We start from the raw sequence: 25808 nt of genomic DNA, 5'->3' as shown, positions 1-25808 counted from the left end.
GGGAGGGTCAGAGAAGAAAGGAGAGAAATAATCTAGTCTGGTGTCTGCTAGTCAGTGTTAAAATTCGGCCCAGCATGGTGGCTCACGCCTGTAATCTTAACACTTTGGGAGGCTGAGGCAGGTGGATCACGAGGTCAAGAGATTGAGACCAGCCTGAACAGCATTCTGAAACACTGTCTCTACTAAAAATACAAAATTAGCTGGGGTGGTGACAGGCGCCTGTAATCCCAGCTACTTCAGCTACTTGGGAGGTTGAGGGAGGAGAACCACTTTAACCCAGGAGGCGGAGGGTGCAGTGAGCCAAGATCACATCATTCCACTCCAGCCTGGGCAACAAGCATGAAACTCTGTCTTTAAAAAAAAAAAAAAGTTTGTTGAGCATGTCATCAACAATTTTCAAATGGTTCATTTTTTAAATTTAACTTTTATTTATTTATCTATTTATTTATTTGAGACACAGTCTTGCTCTGTCACCCAGGCTAGAATGCAATGATGTAATCATAGGTCACTGCAGTCTCAACCTCTCAGGCTCAGGCTATACTCCCGCCTTAGCCTCTCGAGCAGCTAGGACCACAGGCATGCACCACCATACCCAACTAACTTGTATTTTTTGTAGAGCTGGAGTTTTGCCATGTTGCCCAGGCTGGTCTCAAACTTATGGGCTCAAGAGATCCTCCAACCTAGGCCTCCCAAAGTGCTGGGATCACAGGCATGAGCCACCATATCTGGCCATTTTTTAATAAGATAAAATAAAGTCAAGGTTGTTTCCTGATCACCATGCCAGCCAGCCATTTGTTTGCATTTTTTCATTTACCATTCATTGAGCCTATGCTGTTTGCCAGACCCTGGGAATGCAGCAGACAAATACAGCAAAACAGACAAGGGTCTCCTGCTTTCATGGAGCTTACATTCTAGTCAGGGGACACCATGATAAACAAGTGAATAAGGAGAATTAAAGATTTTGGTGGTTGTAGTAAGAAACAGTGTTTGGGGACAGAATCTCTAAAGAGGTGATATGTGAGCTGAGACTGGAGGGATGCTGAATGTCTTAGCCTATTCTGTGCTGGTAACAGAATACCTGAGGCTGGGGAATTTCTCATGAACAGAAAGTTGCTGGCTCTTAGTTCTGGAGGCTGGGAAGTCTAATATCAATATGCCGGCATCTTGCAAGGGCCTTCTTGCTGTGTCATCACATGGCAGAAGGTAAGGAAAGGGAGGGAGAGCAAGCCAAGCACAGTGGCTTATGCCTGTAATCCCAGCATTTTGGGAGGCTGAGGCAGGAGAATCATTTGAGTCCAGGAGTTCAGGACCAGCTTGGGCAACCTGATAAGAGTGTGTCTCTACAAAAAGTTTTAAAAATTAGCCAGGCATGGTGACATGCCACTGTCATCCCAGCTACTCAGGAGGTTAAAATGGGAGGATTGCTGGAGCCCAGGACTTTGAGGCTGCAGTGAGCTATGATTGTGTCACTGCACTCCTGCCTGGGCAATGCAGTGAAATCCTATTTCAAGAAAAGAAAAAAGAGAGAGCAAAAGGGGGCTAAACCTGCCCTTTTAGAATAAATCCACTTTCCTCATAATGGCAGAAATCCACTCATGAGGGTGGAACCGTCAAAGCCCAATCACCTCTCAAAGATCCTACCTCCTAATACCTCACAATGGCAAGCAATCTCAATATGGGTTTTGGAGGGGACACACGTTCCAACCAGAGCAAGGAGTCAGGTGCAGAAAGAGTTGGAGGAAAAATCTTCCAAGGTGAGGGCACAGCGGGTGCAAAGGCCACACAGCAGGCGGGAGCGGGTATGTTTGGGGAAGGGATGGCAGCCGGTGAGCCTGGGGCAAAGGCAGATGAACAGGAGCCCATCCTGGAGGGCAGCGCCTGTCAGACAGGGCCTCAGAGGGCACCATGGCAGCAAGGCAGGGACAGCAAATCATCAGACCTATTGCTTCTGGAATGTTTCACAAGACCCACAGGCCTTATCTGTGTCACTGTATTTGCTCTTTCCTGAGGTACTATAAATAATTACTCAAACGGATTACACCCAAAGAAAAAGAACCCTCTACCCTGTTTGCTGTGTATTCTGTGGTGTGTGGGTTTGGCTGGAACCTATGTGTGCCCTGGATGGTTTGGCCATACATGGGCTGCAGTAGGAGGAGTTGAGGGTCGAGGGGCAGAGCTGGAAGAGGAGACTCAGCTCTTCTGGGGTGAGTTCTGCATTGTTCTGGAGGCAAATCACAGCTGGCCGGCACAGCAGAGCATACGTGATTGCCATTAGTGCAGACGGCTCTAGCTGCCTCTGCAGAGGACCCCGCCCCCAATCCTCTTCTCTACGAGTCAGAGGACAGCTTAGCTAGGGCACTCAGCCATTGCTAATGCTAGCTCATGGCTGCCTCTGTGCGAACTATAAAAATGGGCCCCTTCCTCAAGGGGTGTCCTAGCTAAGCTTCCCTTTACTTTCATCTATTGGCAAATTGTTGTAATATACTGATTTTATTAAGGAAAGTAACTTGACTGCTCTTTTTTTTTTTTTTTTAAAACACAGGGTCATACTCTATTGCCCAGGCTGGAGTGCAGTGGCATGATCATAGCTCACTGCAGCCTCTAACTCCTGGGCTCAAGCAATCCTCCCACCTCAGCCTCTGGAATAGCTGGGGCTACAGGTGTCCATCACCACCCCCAGCTAATTTTTTGTGTGTTTATTGTATTTTTTAATTTTTGTGGGTACATAGTAAATGTGTATATGGGTTACATGAGCTCTTTTGATATGGGCGTGGAATGTATAACAGTCACATCAGGGTAAATGGGATATCCATCACCTCAAGCATTTATTCATTGTGGTATAAACTATATATACTCTTAGTTATTTTAAAATATACGATTACACTATTTTTTACTATAGTCACTGTTTTTTTGTTTTGTTTTGTTTTGTTTTGTTTTTTGTAGAGACAGGGTCTCTCTCTTTGTTTCCTGGGCTGGTCAACTCCTCTCTTAATAAATATTGGCCGAGCACTGTGGCTCATGTCTATAATCCCAGCACTTTGGGAGGCTGAGGTGGGTGGATCACTCAAGGTTAGGAGTTTGAGACCAGCCTGGCCAACATGGTGAAATGCTGTCTTTACTAAAAATACAAAAAATTAGCTGAGCGTGGTGGCATGCACCTGTACTCCCAACTACTCAGGAGGCTGAGACAGGAGAATTGCTTGAACTTGAGAGGCAGAGGCTGCAGTGGGCTGAGATTGTACCACTGCACTCCAGCTGGGTGACAGAATGAGACTCTGTCTCAAAAATGAATGAATGAATGAATGAGTGACTGGATGAATGAATATCTCAATATGAAGGTGCTTCATAGATGTATTGGGCTTGGGCAAGATAGGTCGTGAACCATAGGTCGTGGCCCTGCTGGGATCCCTGACTCACCCCTCCTGCTGGAAGGCCCTCCTCCCTCTGCCCTGTTGCCTTGGTAACCTCCTCCTTTCCCTCTGTATCTCCTGGCAAGGTGCCGAGACTGGCTGGAGGCCCTGCACTGGTACAAAACTGCCCTGGAGATGACGGACTGTGACGAGGGTGGTGAGTACGACGGAATGCAGGACGAGCCCCGGTACACGATGCTGGCCAGGGAGGCCGAGATGCTGTTCACAGGAGGCTATGGGCTGGAGAAGGACCCGCAGAGATCAGGTGGGGCCCGGCAGACCTGCTCCTGGGCTGCAACAGGGCCAGGCTGGGAGGGATATAATTTCCATTCCACTGGGGGTTATGGCAAGATGACAGGCTGAATCTCTTCCTCCAGGGAGGGGAATTTATGGAGCTAGTGTGAAGATGAACATTGTTATTTTGATGGTTATATATTAGGGCTTTGTTGGGGGGGGTTGCAATTTTAAAAATTGAATTGAGATTTTCATGACAAAATTTGCCATCTTAAAGTTTATAGGGGGATTTTTCCTTTCCTTTCCTTTTTTTTTTTTTTTTTTTTTTTTTTTTTTTTTTTTTTTGAGATGGAGTCTGGCTCTATTGCCCAGGCTGGAGTACAATGGCGCGATCTCGGCTTGCTGCAGCCTCCACCTCCCAAGTTGCAGCGATTCTCCTGCCTCAGCCTCCTGAGTAGCTGGGATTACAGGTGTGCCACCATGCACAGCAAATTTTTGTATTTTTAGTAGAGACGGGATTTCGCCATGTTGGCCAGGCTGGTCTGGAACTCCTGGCCTCAAGTGATCCACCCACCTCAGCCTCTCAAGTGCTGGATTATAGGCGTGAGCCACCATGCCTGGCCCAGAGTTTCACTCTTGTAGCCCAGACTGGAGCGCAGTGGGCCATCTGTGCTCACTGCAACCTTCGCCTCCCAGGTTCAGGTGATTCTCATGCCTCAACCTCCTGCATAGCTGGGACTACAGGCACACACCCAGCTAATTTTTCTATTTTTAGTAGAGATGGGGTTTCCCCATGTTGGCCAGGCTGGTCTTGAACTCTTGATCTCAGGTGATCTGCCTGCCTCGGCCTCCCGAAGTGCTGGGATTATAGGTGTGAGCCATTATGCCTGGCCTTCTTTCCTTTTCTTTCTTTCTTTTTTTTTTTTTTTTTTGAGACAGTGTCACTCTGTCACCCAGGCTGGAGTGCAGTGGTGTGATCTCGGCTCACTGCAAGCTCCGCCCCTGGGTTCACGCCATTCTCCTGCCTCAGCCTCCCAAGTAGCTGGGACTACAGGTGCCCACCACCACACCTGGCTAATTTTTTATATCCGTGTTAGCCAGGATGGTCTCGATCTCCTAACCTCGTGATCCACCCGCCTCAGCCTCCCAAAGTGCTGGGATTACAGGCGTGAGCCACTGTGCCCGGCCCTTTTTCTCTTTGAGATAGAATCTCACTATGTCACTCAGGCTGACGTGCAGTGGCACAGTCATAGCTCACTGCAGCCTGGAACTCCTATGCTCAAGCAATCCTCTTGCCTCAGCCTCCCAAGCAGCACACCCAGCCAGTTTTTAAAAGTTTTTTGTATTAACCGAGGCTTGCTGTGTTGCCGAGGCTGGTTTTGAACTCCTAGCCTCAAGCTATCCTCCTGCCTTGGCTCCCCAAAATCTTTGGATTACAGACATGAGCCACTACACCTGGCCCTAGTGGGTTTTACTATAGTAGTCATAATGTTGTGCAATTATCACCACAGTGTAATTGCAGAACATTTCCATCACCCCAAAAAGAAATCCCGTACCAATTAGCAGTCCTCCCCCATCCTAGCAACCACTATACTTTTTGTCCCTATAGATTTGCCTATCCTGGAGATTTTATATAACTGGGAGTATACAATTTGTGGGTTTTTGTATCTGCTTCTTGCATTTAGCATAACTTTTTCAAGATTTATCTGTGTTGAAGCATGTATCAGTACTTCATTCCTTCTTATTACTACGTAATATTCCATTTGGTGGGTATACAGCCTTTGTTTATCCGCTCATCAGTTGATAGATAAGTTGTATATATTTTTTTTCTGTTACATGATGTATTAATCTTCTTGGGCTGCCAAAACAAAATGCTATAGACTGGGTGGTTTAAACTACAAAAATTGCTGGGCACAGTGGCTCATGCCTGTAATCCCAGCACTTTGGGAGGCCAAGATGGGAGGATCACTTGAGTCTAGGAGTTCAAGACCAGCCTGAGCAACATAGGTAAACCTCGCCTCTACGAAAGAAATTGTTTTAATTAACTGGGTGTGGGGGCACATGCAGTGAGCCATGATCATACCACTGCACTTCAGCCTGGGCAACAGAGTGAGACCCTGTCTCAAAAAAACAAAACAAAAAAATTATTTCTCACAGTTCTGGAGGCTGGGAATTCCAAGATCAAGGTGCTGGCCAGTTTGGTTTCTGGCTTGTAGACAACAGCTTTCTCACTGTTTCCTCACATGACCTTTCTCCTGGATGCAAGTCGGGAGACAGCAAGAGAGCTCTGCTGTCTCTTCTGCTTCCTAAAAGGGCATGAGCTCTGTGTGATTAGGCCCAACCCTTATGACCTCGTTTAAGCTTTATCACCTCCTCACAGGCTGCTAGAGTATGAACGTCTCCAAATCTCATGTTGAACTGTAATCACCATTGTGAAGGTGTCAAGAGGTGGGACTGTTAAGAGGTGATTAATGTTGTTATCATGCAAGTTGGTCAGTCATCACAAAAGTAGCTTTATTATAAAAGCAAATTTGGCCCCCTCCTGCTCACTTGCTTTCTACCTCTCTTGCTCTTCTGCCTTCTGGCATGGGATGATGCAGCACCAAGGCTGTTGCCAGATGCTGGTGCTATGCTCTTGGACTTCCCAGGCTCTAGAACTGTGAGCCAAATAAATTTCTTTTCATTATAAATTATTTAGTCTGTGGAATTCTGTCATAGCAACATAAAGTGGCCTAACACACAGACTGTGTGTCTCGAAATGCAGTGCAGTGACATTTGTGAGTGAAGAGTTCAACATATGAATTTATGGATGGGGAGCCTAGTGGGGACACAGTATTCGGTCCCTAACATATAATAAACATACTAAGTTCCTAATTTCATAGTTATGAGGCTAAGTTTTAAAAGTTTTTAAGTTATATATATATATATATATATATATATATATTTTTTTTTTTTGAGGCGGAGTCTCACTCTGTCGCCCGGACTGGAGTGCAGTGGCCAGATCTCAGCTCACTGCAAGCTCCGCCTCCCGGGTTTACGCCATTCTCCTGCCTCAGCCTCCCGAGTAGCTGGGACTACAGGCGCCCGCCACCTCGCCCGGCTAGTTTTTGTATTTTTAGTAGAGACGGGGTTTCACCGTGTTAGCCAGGATGGTCTCGATCTCCTGACCTCGTGATCCGCCCATCTCGGCCTCCCAAAGTGCTGGGATTACAGGCTTGAGCCACCGCGCCCAGCCTTACGTTATATTTTAAAAATTAACAAAGAATAATGCAAATCTAGGCTGGGCACAGTGGCTCATGCCTGTAATCCCAGCACTTTGGGAGGCCAAGGTGGGCGGATCACCTGAGGTCAGGAGTTCGAGACTAGCCTGGCCAACATGGTGAAACCCTGTCTTTACTAAAAATACAAAAATTAGCCAGGCATGGTGGCAGGTGCCTGTAATCCCAGCTACTCAGGAGGCTGACACAGGAGAATCGCTTGAACCTCAGAGACAGTGGTGACAGTGAGCTGAGATCCTACCACTGGACTCCAGCCTGGGTGACAGAGTGAGACTCCATCTCAAAAAAAGAAGAATGATGCAAATCTATAATCTTTTAATTTGAAATTTCTAAATCCAAAAAGCTCCAAAAACCCGAAGTATATTTGTATGTTTTGCACAAATTCACTTGATAAAACCTGACCTAGCTGACATGAAGCTGTTTATAGTCTTCATTTCTTCTACTTTTGCACATCCCCAATTAGTTCTGAAAAAGTTCTCACCCTGATTCTCATTGGCTCAAATTGAATCATCTACATACCCCAAACCAACAGTAGTTATTGTGTAGATGGCTTACTTTGATTGGCCATGACTAAGTCTGGACCAATAGCTGTGGCTTGGTGGGGGATGGGAAGAGTGCTGTGATTGGCTGGAGTTGATCACAGGCCCACCTTTAGAGCCCTGCCAAGAACACCTGGAGGGAGAGGGCCCACGGAGTAGTTTGAGTTCTTAAGGAAACCTCAGGGTGTTCTTCTGGGAAGGGTGATGGGGGACACTGGGCTGGCAAAAACAACAGGTGGTTCACCTCTTTGTGCCCCCCTTTGCTGTCTTTCAGGGGACTTGTATACCCAGGCAGCAGAGGCAGCGATGGAAGCCATGAAGGGCCGACTGGCCAACCAGTACTACCAAAAGGCTGAAGAGGCCTGGGCCCAGATGGAGGAGTAACCAGGAGAATCACTGTCAGCTAGTCCCAAGCAAAAGGGCTAGGAGGAAAGATTTAAAAACAAACAAACAAACCAAAAAAAAAAAAAAAAAAACAACTTATTTAGTTTGGGGAGGGAAAGCATTTTTAGTGTGTTGTAAATCAAATTTTGTATTTCATTTTTTGACTCTTGAAAATATCTTTGCTACTTGGCAGCTACCAGCAGAGACTCTATAGTTGTCTCTTAGGGCAGTATTCTGAGGAAGCGGGGCTTGAAAAAAGCAGCCTAATGAACCAACGTACCATTTTGCGGTTCTTTTTTTTTTCTTCTTCTTTTTTTTTGAGACAGAGTCTTGCTCTGTCACCCAAGCCGGAGTGCAATGATGTGATCTCAGCTCACTGCAACCTCCACCTCCGCCTCCTGGGTTCCAGCGATTCTACTGCCTCAGCCTCCCAAGTAGCTGGGATTACAGGCACACACCACCACACTCAGCTAATTTTTGCATTTTTAGTAGAGATGGGGTTTCACCATGTTGGCCAGGCTGGTCTCGAACTCCTAACCTCAGGTGGTCCACCCACCTCAGCCTCCCAAAGTGCTGGGATTACAGGTGTGAGCCACCATGTCTGCCCATTTTGTGGTTCTATTTTCATTTTTCTTTCTTTTTTTTTTTGTCACGAGATATAAGAAAGTGCTTTTTGCCTTGAATGGACAGTTTTAGGGCTCTGCTCACTAGTCGTTTCAGGTTGGACTGAAATCTCAGGCCCATGAAGCCCTGTGTTTTGTGCATCAGGATAAGAAATGAAGCGTTGCACGTTGGCTTTCCAAAGTCACGGGGTGTGTGTTGCTGTGGCTTAGTGCAAAGCGTTCTTTCTCAGAGCATTTAGAGGCATGCATGGCATTTTTTCAGTGGGTGTGAGATTGCACAATACCCAGGCTCCCTTCTACCATGGGGAAGGACCTGCATATTGGCTGTTTTTTAAACTTCTAGTTTAATTTCCTTCCATAATGCTACTGATTTTCTGGCATACAGCCGAATTCCGTTTTTTTAAGCATGCTTTCTACGGTGGGCTTTTCAAAACAGGTTTGAATTTTGTATGCACACATTTACTACCTCTAACTCCTACATCAGCTAGTGTGGAAGAGGGGTGCACCTCAAAGCTTTTACACATAAGGACAGCGGCTTGTAATGTTGGAACCTTTCCTTGGAATGTCGGAGCCTTTTCTCCAAGCAAACACGCCCTGTGCATCTCAGTGGCAGCTTCCACAACGTGACTGCAGTGTCTCTTGTACAGTATTCCTTGGTGTTTCCTTAGCGTCTGGATGTTCTTACGTGAAATCTGCTCCCCAGCCCTGGTCATTGGCATTTTCTGCTTGAAGCTGGGCTGATTTTCTTGTAATTTGCAGCAGGACACTTTCAGCAGCAGTCCCTTGGGATTTTATCTAAGCTGTTTGAGGATGAGAGGGCAAGAACTATAAATGCTCATTAATTCCCATAGCCTCCCCAGGGCCAGACAATGGTGATCGTTATTTAATGAGCTTTTCCTTTAAACGGAATTGGGTTCTCACATTAGTATGATTTCATTTGATGTTTCAATAGCTAAGATGCTGGGCGCGGTGGCTTCTGCCTATAATCTCAGCACTTGGGGGGGCCAAGGTGGGAGGACTGTTTGAGCTCAGGACTTCAAGACCAGCCTGGGTAAACATGGCCTACCAAAAAAAAAAAAAAGACAAACTGCTTTGATCAACCCTAAATTCGAAAGCAGCCTCTTTTTCTTTGTTTAAAAGTCAAAACATAAAAAAGCAGAGTATAACATACAAACCATTCTTTTTTTTTTTTTTTTTCAGACGGAGTCTCGCTCTGTCCCCCTGGCTGGAGGGCAGTGGCGCAATCTCAGCTCACTGCAAGCTCCGCCTCCCAGGTTCCCGCCATTCTCCTGCCTCAGCCTCCCGAGTAGCTGGGACTACAGGCGCCCGCAACCGCGCCCGGCTAATTTTTTGTATTTTTAGTAGAGACGGGGTGTCACCGTGGTCTCGATCTCCTGACCTTGTGATCCGCCCGCCTCGGCCTCCCAAAGTGCTGGGATTACAGGCGTGAGCCACCGCGCCCGGCAACAAACCATTCTTTACTGTTCATTAAAATGGGTCCTTCAACACCTTAGTGGGGTTTGTTGTTGTGCATATGCAGAGAGATTATTTTCTTTTTATTATTATAATTTTTGAAATAGAGATGGGGTCTCACTGTGTTGCCCAGGCTGGTCTCCAGGCTGGTCTTAAATGAGCCTCCCACCTCAGCCTTCCAAAGTGCTGGGGTTACAGGCAGGAGCCACTGTGCCCAGCCAACACTTCAGTGTTGGCTGTTTTGGAGGCATGAACCCATGCAAGCGGTAGTTCCAAAGTTCAGTGTGTACCCTCAAATGAACAATCAAGCAGGTAAAATTACTCTTGAAAAAAAATCCCTTTACCACCCATAAATGACAGTGACTTTTTCAGTATGGACTCATCATAGCCAGTTTTCCTTTTGAAGTTGGAACTGATCACCCTTCTGTCATCTGTACCAGATCAGTAGTTGGCTTGTGTTACATTTTGTGTGTGTGTGTGCACGTGTTTTAAACCAGTGCATATAAATTGTATGTTAAATGTAAGTAACTTTAAGGTGACTTATCTCTTCACAGTAATCAAGCCTCATATAATTCATGCTTTTTAAATTCAGCCAGCCCCCTATCTCTCTGAAATTTTATTATGTAAATAATTTGTGTTCCCTGATCACTCGTTTAAATTCTTTGTCATATGTCATCTCTTCTCTAGCAGGAATTGGCAAACTTTTTTGTAAAGGGGTAGAAAGTGAAGATTTTAGGCTTTGCAGGCCATATGACCTCTGCTGCAAATGCTCAACCTTGCTGTTGTAATGTAAAAGCTGCCACAGACACTATGTGAACACGAATGAGTGTGGCTGGTGTTCCAATAAAACTTTATTTACACGAACAGGTGGCCCTCTGGGGCTGTCGTTTGTCAACCCTTGCTCTAACCCTTGACTGAGAGCTACATAAGCCCTGAGGGCAGGATCTATCTCAATTTTGTGCTCCCGAGGGCGCCAAAACACAGTGCTTTGGCATAGAGTAGGCACTCAACAAACGTGTCAACAGATGGAGAGCCAGCGCTAGTCAGTGCACTCACCCTTTGAGGCTCTGGTTTCTCCAAACAATGATTCATTGTCTGGATTGGCTGGAACCGTCACCCCCGCAATTCTATGCCCCACCCACGTGACCTTAATGCCAGTTGCTGGTCTGTTGCTCTTCTGGGTCACCCCCGCAATTCTATGTCCCACCCACCCACGTGACCTTAATGCCAGTTGCTGGTCTGTTGCTCTTCCGGAAGGCGGAGATGGCCTGGATGTAGAGCTAGGCAAATGCTTCTTTAAGGGCCCTTAAGAGTGAAAAAGTGTCCGGGCACGGTGGCTCAAGCCTGTAATCCCAGCACTGGGAGGCTGAGACGGGCGGATCACAAGGTCAGGAGATTGAGACCATCCTGGCTAACATGGTGAAACCCTGTCTCTACTAAAAAATACAAAAAACTAGCCGGGCGAGGTGGCAGGCGCCTGTAGTCCCAGCTACTCGGGAGGCTGAGGCAGGAGAATGGCGTAAACCCGGGAGGGGGAGCTTGCACAGTGAGCTGAGATCCGGCCATTGCACTCCAGCCTGGGTGACAGAGCGAGACTCCGTCTCAAAAAAAAAAAAAAAAAAAAAAAAAAAGTGAAAAAGTAACTTGCAAGAGATTGAGATCCTTCTCAGCTAGAAGAACTTATTCCACCCTCAAAACCTAGTTTGGGCCGGGTGCAGTGGCTCATGCCTGTAATTCCAGCACTTTGGGAGGCTGAGGCAGGTGGATCACCTGAGTTCAGGAGTTTGAGACCATCCTGGCCAACATGGTGAAACCTCATCTCTACTAAAAATACAACAACAAAAAAGCCAGGTGTGGTGGTACACACCTGTAGTCCCAGCTACTTGGGAGGCTGAGGCAGGAGAATTGCTTGAACCCAGAAGGCAGTTTGCAGTGAGCTGAGATTGTGCCACTGCACCAGACTGGGCGACAGAGTAAGACTCCGTCAAAAAAACAAAAACAAAAACAAAAACAAAAACCTAGTTTTGTGCCTTCTGAAGATAGTTAGGGCATCTTCTTTTTCCACAAATGCTGGACATGCCAAAAAACAACCCAAAACCCAGGACATTCCACCCCAACTGGGATGATATCGAGACCATCTTCAACTGCAAGAAGCAGGTGAAAGTCCAGGAAATTGGCAGAGCCAGGATTATCATCCAGTACTTTCATTTCACAAATGGAGAAACCAAGGTTCTGCCAGCTAGATTTTTTTTTTTTTTTCACGGTATCACTGCTAGCAAGGCACTAAGCTGGAGCTGGGATTTGAGAGCTGCTGCTATTTAGAGGATCTTGGGAATAAAATTTAAAGTTAAACTGGAGTTTAAAGGCCCTTTCAGTTTTGCTATAGGCAAGAGAAAAAAAATGAATGAATGGACAGATGGCTTTATGGGTGTAAGAAAGAAGAGAATAAAACTCCCATACCCCAGTGTTCTTGAATATCTCTTCTCCCGCTGACCAAAGGCACTCTGGGAATTTATCATCAAATGCAACTTTGACCTCCAAGCCAAGTAAACTGCTCTTGTTGCTATTTTAGTGGCTTGGTTTTTTTTTGTTTTTTTTTGTTTTTGTTTGTTTGTTTGTTTTTGAGACGGAGTCTCGCTCTGTAGCCCAGGCTGGAGTGCAGTGGGCGATCTCGGCTCACTGCAAGCTCCGCCTCCCGGGTTCCCACCATTCTCCTGCCTCAGCCTCCCGAGTAGCTGGGACTACAGGCGCCCGCCATCTCGCCCGGCTAGTTTTTTGTATTTTTTTTTTTTTTAGTAGAGACGGGGTTTCACCGTGTATTCCAGGATGGTCTCGATCTCCTGACCTCGTGATCCACCAGTCTCGGCCTCCCAAAGTGCTGGGATTACAGGCTTGAGCCACCGCGCCCGGCCTGTGTGGCTTGTTTTTTTAAGACACAAGGTCTCACTTTGTTACTCAGACTGGAGTGCAGTGGCATGATCATAACTCGTAGGCTCAACCTCCTGGGCTTCAGTGATCCTCCTGCCTCAGCCTCTCAAGCAGCTAAAACTATAGGTGTGTACCATCACACCTGGCTAATTTTTTTCTTTTTGAATTGGAGTCTCGCTGTGTCACCCATGTTGGAGTGCAATGGCACGTCTCGGCTCACTGCAACCGCCGCCTCCCAGGTTCAAGCGATTCTCCCTGTCTTCAGCCTCCCGAATGGCTGGGACTACAGGCACCCGTCATCACGACCAGCTAATGTTTGTAGTTTTAGTAGAGATGGGATTTCACCATGTTGGCCAGGCTGGTCTCGAACTCCTGACCTTAGGTGATCCACCTGCCTCAGCCTCCGGAAGTGCTGGGATTACAGGCGTGAGCCACCGTGCCAAGCCACGCCTGGCTATTTTTTTAAATTATTTTTTGCAGAGACGGGGTCTCACTATGTTGCCCAGGCTGGTCTTGAACTCCTTGGCCTCAAGTGATCCTCCCACCTCAGCTTCCCAAAGCGTTAGGATTACAGGCGTGAGCCATTGTCCCTGGCCCTGTTTTCGTGGCTTTATTTCCTTTCATCTCAGCACATTTTGTCTGCAGTACTAGACATGTTTTACAAATCAACCAGTGTTTACACAAGTATATGCAACTTGTTTTGGGGGGAAAGGAGACAAAATATGCATATTCTCCGTGTGGATTTGTGCCTCTTAATTGTGTTTCCAGTCTCTAAGGCAACCCTTTAACCTACTCAAGATGGGGGCCCAGAGAAGTGGCCCGTGTTACAGATTTATTTTGGCATATGTACTAAGTTCCATTTTCTCTTTACAAATAAAAGTGTTTTCTTTCCTGTCTCAGATTCAAATGTCTCCTAGTTAACAATAACAATAATTTAAATAAATAAATAAATAGCCGGGCGCGGCAGCTCACGCCTGTAATCCCAGCAGTTTAGGAGGCGAGGCGGGCGGGATCACCTGAGGTCGGGAGTTCGAGACCAGCCAGGCCAACATGATGAAACCCTGTCTCTACTAAAAACACAAAAATTGGCCGGGCAAGGTGGCGCACACCTGTAGTCCCATCTGCTCAGGAGGCTGAGACAGGAGAATCGCTTAAATCTGGGAAATGGAGGTTGCACTAAGCTGAGATCATGCCATTGCACTCCAGCCTGGGCAACAAGAGCGAAACTCCATCTCAAAAAAAAAAAAAAAAAAAAAAAACCCCGGGCGTGGTGGCGGGCGCCTGTAGTCCCAGCTAACTCGGGAGGCTGAGGCAGGAGAATGGCGTGAACCTGGGAGGTGTGAGCTGAGATCGTGCCACTGCACTCCAGCCTGGGCGACTGAGCGAGACTACATCTCAAAACAAAAAACAAAACAAAACAAAAAAGTAGCTGCTGCGGGCAGGGGTCGACCGGAAGGCTCATATGCCATCTGAAAGCGGCAGCCATGATTCAGCTTCAAATGATTGCCACTGTGGGAAGCGTGGGCTCAACGTTGTCCCATTTTCCAGTGTTTCAAGAGCTGATGAAAACTTTTTTTTTTTTTTAATGCAAGGCCTTCTGTTCTTTAACGTTTGTAATAAATTCTAATAACTTTTAAAAGCCTTCCAGATTTGGCTCGTCTGCTGTCAGTTTGCTTTAGAGAAAGTATTAGAACCTCTCATTTCTTCATTTGCTCATCTATAAAACATAGAGTTTTTCTGTTTATCTTTCAGACAGAGTCTTGCTCTGTTGCTCAGGCTAGAGTGCAGTGGCAAGATCTCCGCTCACTGCAACCTCTGCTTCCCAGGTTCACGTGATCCTCCCACCTTAGACTCCTCACGAGTAGCTGGTACTACAGGTGAGCACGACCACACCCGGTGAATTTTTTAGGGGGCGTTTTTTGGTTTGTTTTTGTTTTCTTTCAGTAGAGACAGGGTTTTGCCATCATGCCCAGGCAGGTCTCAAACTCCTGGGCTCAAGCAATGCACCTGCTTTGGCCTCCCAAACTGCTGGAATTGCAGGCGTGAGCCACCGTGCCCGGCCTAAAGAATAATTTTTACCATTACAGAGTTGTAAGCTTCAGAGAAGATAATACATGGTAAAGTGCTTTTTTATTTTTATTTATTTATTTTAAGACAGGGTCTCACTCTGTCACCCAGGCTGGAGTGCAGTGGTGCGATCTCAGCTCACTGCAAACTCCGCCTCCCGCGTTCAAGTGATTCTCCCGCCTCAACCTCCCTAGTAGCTGGCATGACAGTACAGGCTTGCACCACCATGCCTGGCTAATTTCTGTATTTTTAGTAGAGACAGGGTTTCGCCATGTTGGCCAGGCTGGTCTCCAACTCCTGGCCTCAGGTGATCCACTCACCTCGGCCTTCCAAAGTGCTGGAATTATAGGTGTGAGCCACCATGCCCAGCCTAAAGTGCTTATTTAATCCCAAGTTTAAGAAAATCTTGGTTACCAGTTGATCTTTTGGTTTTAAGCTAATTTTTTTTAAATTTTAAATATTAGCGTAACTATGCATGGTAGGTTGAACGTACATATTTAGGTCCACTTGTTCCTAAATCTCCAGTGCAATGACAGGAAGTGGATTTTTTTTTTTTTTTTAATCATATAAGCCTGTGAGGATGAAGAGAAAGAGGATTCAACATCAGGTTTTGGGTGCTGGAAAGTAGGTAGACTGTAATTGAATTAACAGACCTAAGAAGTCTGGATCCTAGATCAGCAGTAGGGAAATCTGAGAAACGACCCAATTTTCATTGCTGAACAAGCCTTGCAAGGCTGAGAAATTGGCATGAGGAGGCCTGCACAGTGGCTCACGCCTGTAATCCCAGCACTTTGGAGACTGAGGTGGGCAGATCACTTGAGGTCAGGAGTTCAAGCCCAGCCTGACCAACATGGTGAAACACCATCTCTACTAAAAATATAAAAATTAGCCAGGCTGAGGCAGGAGAATCACTTGAGCCCAGGAGGCAGAGGTTGCAGTGAGCCGAGATCACGCCACTGCACCCCAGCCTGGGTGACAGAACGAGACTCCATTTCAAAAAAAAAAAGAAGTGAACAAAGAAAACTTTTCTGATGATTTTGTTACAGCATACGTCAAAATGTTATTACAGTCTTGGCCAAGCATGGTGGCTCACACCTGTAACCCTGGCACTTTGGGAGGCCAAGATGGGAGAATTGCTTGAGGCCGGGAGTTCAAGACCAGCCTGGTCAACATAGTGAAAGCCTATCTCTTAAAAAAAAAAAAAAAAAAAATTACAGTCTGGCTGCAAGTATAAACCCACTGGGCATTCAAAGATTCATACTTGGTAGGGACATTTTCTAAAAATTTATTTTTTATTATAGTATACCTAAGTAAATTAAACTGCACACTCTTAAGTATACAGGTTGATGAATTTTTACATTTGTACACATCTGTGTCTTAACAACCCAGTTCAAGATATTAGAATCTTTGCAGGACTACAGAAGCCCCCCTGGACTCCCTCCCAGGCAATACACCCTCTCCCCACCCCGAAAAATGTTGGCCCCTCTTCTGACCTCTATCTTGATAGAGACATTTTATAGGAGAGAGAATGATTAATCATTGTTAGACAAAACAGAAAAGAATGTTCCGTTAAAGGTCATTGCACTTTTGCCTGACAAATGACCGTCAACTGAGTAGAACGCTAGTTTCCCAGTGCAAATCTCAATGCTCTTAAATTTCAAAAGAAAAATGCTCAATGCTTGAGCATTTATCAGGAATGCTAGTTTCTCTCCAGAAGGAGGTTCTTACAGAAAGATTTGGTCTCAGGCCAGATTTGGGAGCATTTTCCTTTTAGGGGAGCAAGGGAGAAAAGAATGGAGGGGATCCAGGACTGAGACCCCACACCCACTTCCGCTGTCCACAGCCTAGTGTTTATGATATAGGGACAGGCACACAAAGAATAGTCGGAGTTTCAGCATATCCCTCCCTTGTCCTGCATCCCGCTGCTGAGACCCTGTAGGTCCAGGGGTTCTGATGCAACATTCCGCATCTCTTGCTGATTGATTTCATGTCTGATTGTCATGAGAAAACTGTGTAAGGGGCTGCTGGACTGTAAGAAACTCTCAAAAGGGTGCTGTGCCTTCCAGGATCAGCTGTTTCCCTGCAGGCTCCCTGTTAACTAAGCATCCTACTCAGTATGTGTTTGTAGGAAGAGACTTGAATTGCTCCAGAATGTTCTAGCAGAAATGTCTCGGCCTTAGGAGTTCAAGATCAGCCCTGGCGATATAGCGAGATCCCTGTCTCTGTGAAAAAAAAAGTTTTTAACTAGCCAGGCATGGTGTCACGTTCCTGCAGTCCCAGCTACTAAGGAGGCTAAGATAGGAGGATCGCTTTAGCACAGGAGGTCAAGGCTGCAGTGAGCAATGATTGTGCCACTGCACTCCAGCCTGGGCAACAGAGCAAGAACTTGCCAAAAAAAAAAAAAAAAAAAAATTCCTGGCTGGGCGCAGTGGCTTATGCCTGTAATCCCAGTACTTTGGGAGGCTGAGGCGGGCCGATCACAAGGCCAGGAGATCGAGACCATCCTGGCTAACACGGTGAAAACCCATCTCTACTAAAAAATACAAAAAAATTAGCCGGGCGAGGTGGCGGGCGCCTATAGTCCCAGCTACTCGGGAGGCTGAGGCAGGACAATGGCGTGAACCCGGGAGGCGGAGCTTGCAGTGAGCTGAGATCCGGCCACTGCACTCCAGCCTGGGCGGCAGAGCCAGACTCCGTCTCAAAAAAAAAAAAAAAAAAAAAAAAAAAAAAAAAAATTAGCCGGTCGTGGTGGCGGGCGCCTGTAGTCCCAGCTACTGGGGAGACTGAGGCAGAAGAATGGTGTGAACCCCGGAGGCGGAGCTTGCAGTGAGCCAAGATCGCGCCACTGCACTCCAGACTGGGCCACAGAGTGAGACTCTGTCTCAAAAAATAAAAATAAAATAAAAAAAAATAAAACACACACAAAGACACACACACACACACACACACAGCTTCATTTGAGCCTTTGCCATGCAAGGGGGAGGGGGTTATTGTTTACAGCTGACAGCTACCAAGTAGCACTGGGCTTTAGCAGAGAAAGGGAATTTATTACAATGATAAAGGGATGCCTCCAAGAGTGGACAACCCACTGGGCCTTGGAAAGCGTCTGGAGCTGGAAGTCAGAAAACCATCAGGATTTCCCTGAATCTGCTCTTCTCACTCTCTCATTCCCTCTTTTTCTATGCACTGGCTTTTGTCTACCTCTCCAACTCACCTCACAGAATATAGCCATGCGAAATCCCCCTTTCTTCCTAGTTTTAGCCAGCCTCAGAGACTAATTCCAACGCAACACGGTCAAATTAACAAATCAGTCCAGGCGAGGGGCCTCATGCCTGTAATCCTAACACTTTGGGAAGCCGAGGCACGCAGATCACTTGAGGTCAGGAGTTCGAAACCAGCCTGCCCAACATGGTGAAGCCCCATCTCTAATAAAAACACAAAAAAATTAGCCCGGCATGGTAGCATGCATCTGTAATCCCAACTACTTGGGAGGCTGAGGCAGGATAATTGCTTGCACCTGGGAGGCGGAGGTTGCAGTGAGCCGAGATCACGCCACTGCACTCCAGCCTAGGCAATGGATCCAGACTCTGTTTCAAAAAACAAAACAAAAAAACAAACAAACAAGAAAAACAAATCAGTGACTCACTGAGTCTCAGGTCACATTTTCAAGAGAGAATTTGAATCCTATGTCCACCAAAGAACGTAGAACCCACTAACCATGGCTGTGGGGGTGGGGCGTGCAGCGCAAAGGTGGCTGCCAGGGACCCATTCTCTGACTGGACAGGCAGTTTCTAGAAAAATCAGACTGGGCAAAGATGCTAGCAATTATCCTTGACTGTGAGGATATTTCCTTTTGGAAAATCCAGTACCCAACTCACAAACAAAGTCCTTCCTGGTACTAAAATACCATGACAAACACTCCTATTGACTTCAAGGGGTTATTCCTCAATCAGCTTTGAACTCCCCACAATGCCTAGCCTGTGTCTTCAATCATGGCTGCTTGTTTTTTTTGTTGTTGTTGTTGTTGTTGTTTAATGTCTTGAAGAGCAACAAACTCTACTAGCACAAGAAAATCTCTGCATATCATTACATATGTAAAAGGTAGACAAATGGCCAGGTGTGGTGGCTCACTCCTGTAATTTTAGCACTTTGGGAGGCTGAGGCAGGAGGATAGCTTGAGACCAGCCTAAGCAGCATAGCAAGACCCGGTCTCTTCAAAAAATACAAAAGTTAGCCCAGTGTGGTGGCCCCTGCCTCTAGTCCCAGCTACTTGTGATGCTGAGATGGGAGGATCACTTGAGCCCAGGATGTCAAGGCTGCAGTGAGCTGTGATCATATCACTGCCCTCCAGCCTGGGCAACAGAGTAAGACCCTGTCTCTCTCTCTAAAAAAAAAAAAAAAAAAAGGTGGATGGAGAGGGGGAAATGCCAGGCTAAGGAGGATTGAAAAGGAAGATATAAAATGTCCAAATGTTAGGGGTGTGTACCAACTGGATATTAGCCAGAAACTTGAATCGTAGCCCTGAAAAGTCTAATACCAGTGAATGCAAAATGAGAATTCTACTTAAAAAGTGTGATTTATATAGTTTTTGATGTGTCTAAAGCATCACCAGCATTAGCAGAGTTCCTGCCTAATTCCCCCATTCAGTCGCCTTAAGCATTGACTGCACTCCCTGTGTTGAACAGAATAATGGAGAAAGTAACCCATATAAATGACAGAGGGAAAGAGAAATGATAGAGAATGATAGAGGACAAAACTTCAGATATGAGGGAGAGTTGAGATTTCTTACACCAATAAATGTGAAAAATCAAGTAATGGGCTTTGTTTTCCCAGAAAATGACAACTTGCCAAAATTGACTTAGGAAGAAATAGAAAACATGAGAAGAAATAGAAAAAAAAAAGTCAATAAAAATCATATACTTTGGCAAAATGGAAAAATATATGCATATCTATATCTATATAGAGAGGGTCTCCTCTCTCACCCAGGCTAGAGTGCAGTGCCTGAATCTCGGCTCACTGCAGCGTTGACCTCCCTGGCTCAAGGGATCTTCTGACCTTGGCCTCCCAAGTAGCTGAGACTACAGGCATACGCCACCGTGCCCCGCTAATTTCTTTTCTTTTGTTTTTTGGTAGAGACAAGGTTTCTCAATGTTGCTTAGGCGGGTCTTGAACTTCTGGTGTCGAGCGATCCTGCCACCTCAGTCTCCCAAAGTGCTAAGATTACAGGAGTGAGCCACCGAGACCAGCCTATTATTAATATTATTATAATATAATACTAGGGAAAGTATAACTATAGTCTAGCAATTTCATTTCTAGTGTATACCCTAGAGAAATGTCCATACACAAGACAAGGAGCCATATGCAAGGGTACTTCCTGCCATATTGTGTGTAATGACAAAAATTTAGTAACAACTTAAAAGTTGTTCATGGCATGGAATGAATGAATTAGATCTACAAGCATCATAACAGACCTCAAAAACACAATGTTGGGCCTGGCACAGTGGCTCATGCCTGTAATCTCAGCTACTTGGGAAGCTGAGGTGGGAGAATGACTTGAGCCCAGGAGGTCTAGGCTACAGTAAGCTATGATTGTGCCACTGTACTCTAACCTGGGTAACAGAGCAAGACTCTCTTAAAATAATAATAATAATAATAATAATACTGTTGAAATGAGAAAAGCAAGTTTTAGATATCAGTACAATGTGCTACCATTTACATAAATGAAAAACATACAGATAACCATTTTATATGTTATTCATAAATTTTATATGTAAAAATGTAAGAAATTATTGGAAAGATACGCATCAAATTCATGACAGTTATAGACAGGGGAGAATATTTGGGAGGGGACCTTATTTTTATTTGTAACCGTCTAATAATTTCTATTTGTAATAGTGTGATGTATTTTTCTTTATTTATTTTTGAGACGGAGTTTCACACTGTCGCCCAGGCTAGAGTGCGGTGGCGGAATCTCGGCTCACCGCAACCTCTGCTTCCCAGGTTCAAGCGATTCTCCTGCCTCAGCCTCCCGAGTAGCTGGGATTACGGGCACGTCCCACCACGCCAGGCTAAATTTGTATTTTTAGTAGAGACGCTTGAAGCCAGAAGGCGGAGGATGCCGTGAGGGAGACCACAGCACTGCACTCCAGCCTGGACAAGAGCGAGACTCCATGTCAAAAAAAAAAAAAAAAGAGAGCGAGAGAAAAGAAAAAACAAAAGGAAAAAAAAGCCACAATAATAATAGTCATTAATTTAATGCCAGGTGATGGCACTATGGATGATGATTTTTTTCTTTGTAATTTTTGTACATTTTCGTTTTTATTATCTGTGCATATCCACATGGATAGGTATTTTAAAATACAGTCTGGTGAAAAATAACAGCCAATTGCAGATCTATATGAATAATGTGACAATATTTGTGTTAAAATCCATACACAATAAAAACAAAGCTATCTTCTATGGATATATCTCTATATATCCACATAGATATAAACAAATAAATTCACGGCAAAAGATCTAGAACGATATATAGTGTTTTAGACCATTTTCTGTTGCTTATAACAGAATACTTGAAACTGGGTAATCTGTAAAGAAAAGGAAGTTATTTATTACAGTTCTGGAGGCTGATAAGTCCAAGGGCAAGAGTGTACATCTGGTGAGGGCCTTCTTGCTGGTGGGGGACCCCTGCAGAGTCCCCAGGCAGTACAAGCCATCATATGGAGGGGGTGCTGAGCTGTTCACTTGTTAGCTCAGGTCTAGCACTTATAAAGCTCCCACTTATAAAGCCATCAGTCCCCCTCCCAAGATAACCTATTAATCCATTAACCCATGAATCCATGAATCCATGAATAGATTAATCCATTCATGAGGGCTCCACCCTCATGATCTAATCACCTCTTAAAGGGCCCAACACACAATACTGCCACATTGGGGATTAAATTTCCAACACATGAAATTTGGGGGACACATTCAAACCATAGTACATATTAAACTGATAATAATGGTTACTTACCTCTGCGGAGGGGCCTAGGATGCGAGTCAAGAGTCAAAGAGCATTTGTACCTTATCTGCAAAGTTTAAATATTTTACAATAATTCGTGTGTTATTTGTGTAAGTAAAAATTTAAACACATAATTTCTCAGAGACAACTGCCCAGACCAGCCCCCGGGTTTGGCTGTCAGATCCCCTAGTGCGTGTTTCTGATCAGATCGATTTCTTCTCCCGGAGACACCCAATCCGGGTCGTATGGATTACTTGTGGGTTAACCAGGGGTCTCCAGGGTAACCATCCATCTCAGAGTACGTTTCTAAAAATGGGTTTTGCTCTAATACCTATTCGGAACAAACCTGGGTCTAAAAACTGGAGCAAGTGTTTATTTTCCAACACATGGCTTTTTAAAATAATTCTATAGGGATCAGCTTGAATACACGTTAAGCAAAAAAACCTCAGCGAAAACGCCTCGCGAGTTCCAGAGAAATGCGAATGCAAAAGCATTAAGTAGCATTCTGGCAAACATTAACGCCAGCGGGGTAGCGTGGCCGAGCGGTCTAAGGCGCTGGATTAAGGCTCCAGTCTCTTCGGGGGCGTGGGTTCGAATCCCACCGCTGCCAGCGTTGGTTTCTTTTTGTTCCCCGCTGCATACACGCCTGGCTGTTTTGCTCGTGCCATCAGCGCCCCCTGCTGCAGGGCGAGGCTCACGGCCTGCATGAATGGCGCGGCGGAGGGGGCGGAGCCGTGTGCGCCGGGGCGGGGCATTGTGGGTAAGAGGAAGCGCTGGGGCCGGCCCGCTCCCCCCACGTGTCCGCCGGAGTTTCTCCACCAGCAACATGGCCGCCGCCTGAGAGAAGAGCCGGGCCGCCGCCGCCTCTGCAGCCCGCGGGTAACTGGGCGGTTGCCGCCGTCCGCGCTCGGCCCCTGCGGAGAGGTGAGTCCCATCTTGGCAGCGCCTGAGCTGGGGCTTGAGCCGGACCTCACTTACGACGTGGGCCTGGGCTAGATTCCCGAGTAGGCCAAGGGAGGCCCGCGCCGCGCCGTGCCGAGGGGCTGGGGGCCTCTCGGGACTCGGGCGGGAGGAGGGGCAGCCGGCTCCAGGCCGACCCCGGACTCCTACTTCCCCGACCCGATACCTGGGAGTTGGGGAGGCCGCGGCCGACGCTGCCGGCGGTGACTCAGGGTCCAGCCGACCTGCCCCACCCGGGCCTGGGGGGCATCCTACGGAGGGAACACCTGTCCTCGGCGTCGGGTGTGGTGGCTGCTCGCGGCAGTGACTGCGTGGTGGGCGTGAGAAGGGGGCCTGACCACCCGCGAGGGAGCAGAAACCCATTGGACAGCGAGGCTCGGGGTTGGCGGCCCGCCCTGATGGGCAGGGAGGGCACCTGCGTCTGCCGGAGCCCCCTCTTCGCAGCTGAACCGGATTAGCTTCTGCCCGGCGAGGCTGGGATTCCTCATTCATTTATTCAGGCAACCATTCAGTGTTTACTGAGCCAACTCTGTGCTCCGGATACGGCCCTGACCATTCGGTCCGAGGAGGTGTCAGTAAACAAACAAGGTCGTTCCTTTGGATTAGCTTTAGAATTCCTTGGGCTTGGAGGCGAAAAGAAGAGATCTTAGCGATCTCAACAGTTTCCTCATCTGTGAAATGGGGATAATAGAAATTCCTACCTCATTGGGTTGTGGTGATGGCTCATTAGAAACTAGGTGACGCTCCTGCTTGCAGCGTTTTTACCCGCTTACATTGGCAGAAAACATGTTGTCAAGTAATAACGAACCTTCCCATAGGTTACGTTTATTACCGTCCTTATTCCTCCCATCAGCTGTCTGTAGGTCAGTACTTAGTTTCCTTACTTTAGGGATGAAAATAGGGAAGAATACCAAACGTAGACAACTCAAGTAGGTCAACAGATGCGAAGCAGCTGTGGTGGGATTTGAACCCGCATAGTTTTCCTCTCAAGTCCAGGCTCTTACCCACTTAACCATACTGCCTTTTATCGAAGATCTGTGCAGTGTAGTGGTTAAGAATAAGAATAAGGATCTTTGACATCAACGAGACCCTAGTTTCTGTCCTGATTCCACCTCGGATGAGTTACTTCTCTCTGAACCTCAGTCTCCTCATTTCCAAATTGAAGATGATAAATCTCTATTAATAGGGCTAATGAGAAGTTTAAATGTAAAGTATTCTTTGTACTATATTGAGTGTCAACTTCGTGCCATGCACTGTTCTAGGTATTGAGAGAACCAGCAGTGGATTTTTTTTTTTAATCTTCATTTCATAGTTGAGGAAACTGAAGCACTGAGAAGCCTTCATGGAGCTTACATTCTATTGCAGAAGACAACACCTGAGCAAATAGACCAGGTAGTTCCAGATTAAGGTGAGACCCATTAAGGAAAGAAAATAGAGATGTGGTAGTGCCTGGGAGGAAGTTCGGGGAGGCTTTTAAAATAGGGTGGCCAGGGAACCTATCCTCTCTTGCAGGCGGTGATGATATTCAATAAAAAGGAGCAACCTTGGAAATCCCTGTGGGGGAATTGATGATGTGCAAAGGACCTTGGGTGGACTGGGGCTTGACTTGGTGGAGGCCCAGCAAGTGGCTACCAGCCTGGATGGTGAGGGGAAGTCAGAGACAAGATCATGTAGGGCCTTAGGCGGCTCATGGAAAGGAGTTTGGGTTTTGTTTTATGTGACAGTGACAGTTGGCAGGTTTTAGGCAGGGAAATAATGATTTACATTTTTTTTATTTTTATTTTTATTTTTTAGACGGAGTCTTGCTCTGTCACCCAGGCTGGAGTGCAGTGGCAAGATCTCAGCTCACTGCAACCTCTGCCTCCTGGGTTCAAACGATTCTTCTGCCTCAGCCTCCCAAGTAGCTGGGATTACAGGTGTGCATCACCACACCTGGCTGATTTTTGTATTTTTAGTGGAGACAGGGTTTCACCTTATTGGCCAGGCTGTTCTGGAACTCCTGACCTCAGGTGATCTGCCTGCCTCAGCTTCCTAAAGTGCTGGGATTACAGGCGTGAGCCAGTGTGCCTGGCTCCCCTGCCCCAATAGAGATAGAGTCTCGCCCTGTGACCCAGGATGGAACACAGTGGTGTGATCATAGCTCACTGTAGCCTCAAACTCCTGGGTTCAACCAATCCTGCTGCCTCAGCTTCCCAAGTCATTGGGACTGCAGGCCACGCTGGCCTAATTTTTTTTTTTTTTTAAAGAGAGACCAGAGTGGGGGGTGGTCTCACTATGTTGCTGAGGCTGGTCTTGAACTCCTGGTCTCAGGCAGTCCTTCCACCTAAGCCTCCCAAAGTGTTGGGATTACCCGCATGAGCCACCACGCCAGCCTTTCCAAGGACTCACTGTTGCTGGGAGACTTTGGAGGCAGGTAGCCATAGGGAGACATGGATGAGTGCTTTTCACATTGCGGATTGAGATTTATTAGTGGGAAGTAAAATCGATTTAGTGGAATTGAAGCTACCATTTTTTGTTTTGAATGAATGAAGTAGAAAACATCACTGCCTGACATATAGTAGAGACAGTTATAGTTATGTGAAACCTTGTTTCAGTTATGCAACTGTATGTATGTTCTGAGTTATTTATATGAGATGAATTTCGTTTTTTGTTGTTTTTTCTTCCGAGACGGAGCCTTGCTCTGTCACCCAGGCTGGAGTGCAGTGGCCCGATCTCGGCTCACTGCAATCTCCGCCTCCCGGGTTCACGCCATTCTCCTGCCTCAGCCTCCAAAGTAGCTGGGACTACAGGCGCCCGCTGCCACACCTGGCTAATGTTTTGTATTTTTAGTAGAGATGGGGTTTCACTGTGTTAGCCAGGATAGTCTTGATCTCCTGACCTTGTGATCCGCCTGCCTCAGCCTCCCAGAGTGC

At 46.5% G+C, this 25808-nt stretch overlaps 2 protein-coding genes and 1 non-coding gene across 10 annotated transcripts in view; all 3 read left to right on the top strand.

Annotated features, from left to right (window-relative positions):
- The window catches only part of EEF2K (eukaryotic elongation factor 2 kinase), an 85027-nt gene extending 75413 nt beyond the window's left edge, over window positions 1-9614 (top strand). The window contains exons 16-17 of one of the 2 annotated variants that reach the window (XR_004438838.1): window positions 3497-3675; window positions 7736-9614. Coding sequence is in view for 1 of the 2 variants with exons in the window: in XM_033217777.1 (XP_033073668.1) it covers window positions 3497-3675; window positions 7736-7845 (289 nt within the window). In the remaining variant the exon portion in view is untranslated. The remainder of the gene's footprint in view (window positions 1-3496; window positions 3676-7735) is intronic. The other variant, XM_033217777.1, reaches the window with a different exon arrangement.
- A 12850-nt stretch (window positions 9615-22464) lies between these two features.
- On the top strand, window positions 22465-22546 carry TRNAL-AAG. The gene has a single exon. It is a non-coding gene; the product is annotated as a tRNA-Leu (tRNA).
- A 182-nt stretch (window positions 22547-22728) lies between these two features.
- POLR3E (RNA polymerase III subunit E) overlaps window positions 22729-25808 on the top strand; it is a 37870-nt gene continuing 34790 nt past the window's right edge. For 2 of the 7 annotated variants that reach the window (XM_033217767.1, XM_033217769.1), the window contains exons 1-2: window positions 22731-22860; window positions 24209-24304. The gene's annotated coding sequence lies outside the window, so the exon portion shown is untranslated. Of the gene's footprint in view, window positions 22861-24206; window positions 24305-25808 lie in introns of those variants that run through there. The other 5 variants (XM_033217766.1, XM_033217765.1, XM_033217771.1 and 2 more) reach the window with 4 other exon arrangements.

This window comes from Trachypithecus francoisi, unplaced genomic scaffold (genome assembly GCF_009764315.1).
Source record: "Trachypithecus francoisi isolate TF-2019V2 unplaced genomic scaffold, Tfra_2.0 Lachesis_group10, whole genome shotgun sequence".
In the NCBI taxonomy this organism is placed as follows: Eukaryota; Metazoa; Chordata; class Mammalia; order Primates; family Cercopithecidae; genus Trachypithecus; species Trachypithecus francoisi.
Note: the sequence above shows the minus strand (reverse complement) of the source record. Positions and strands in the feature narration are given on the sequence as shown.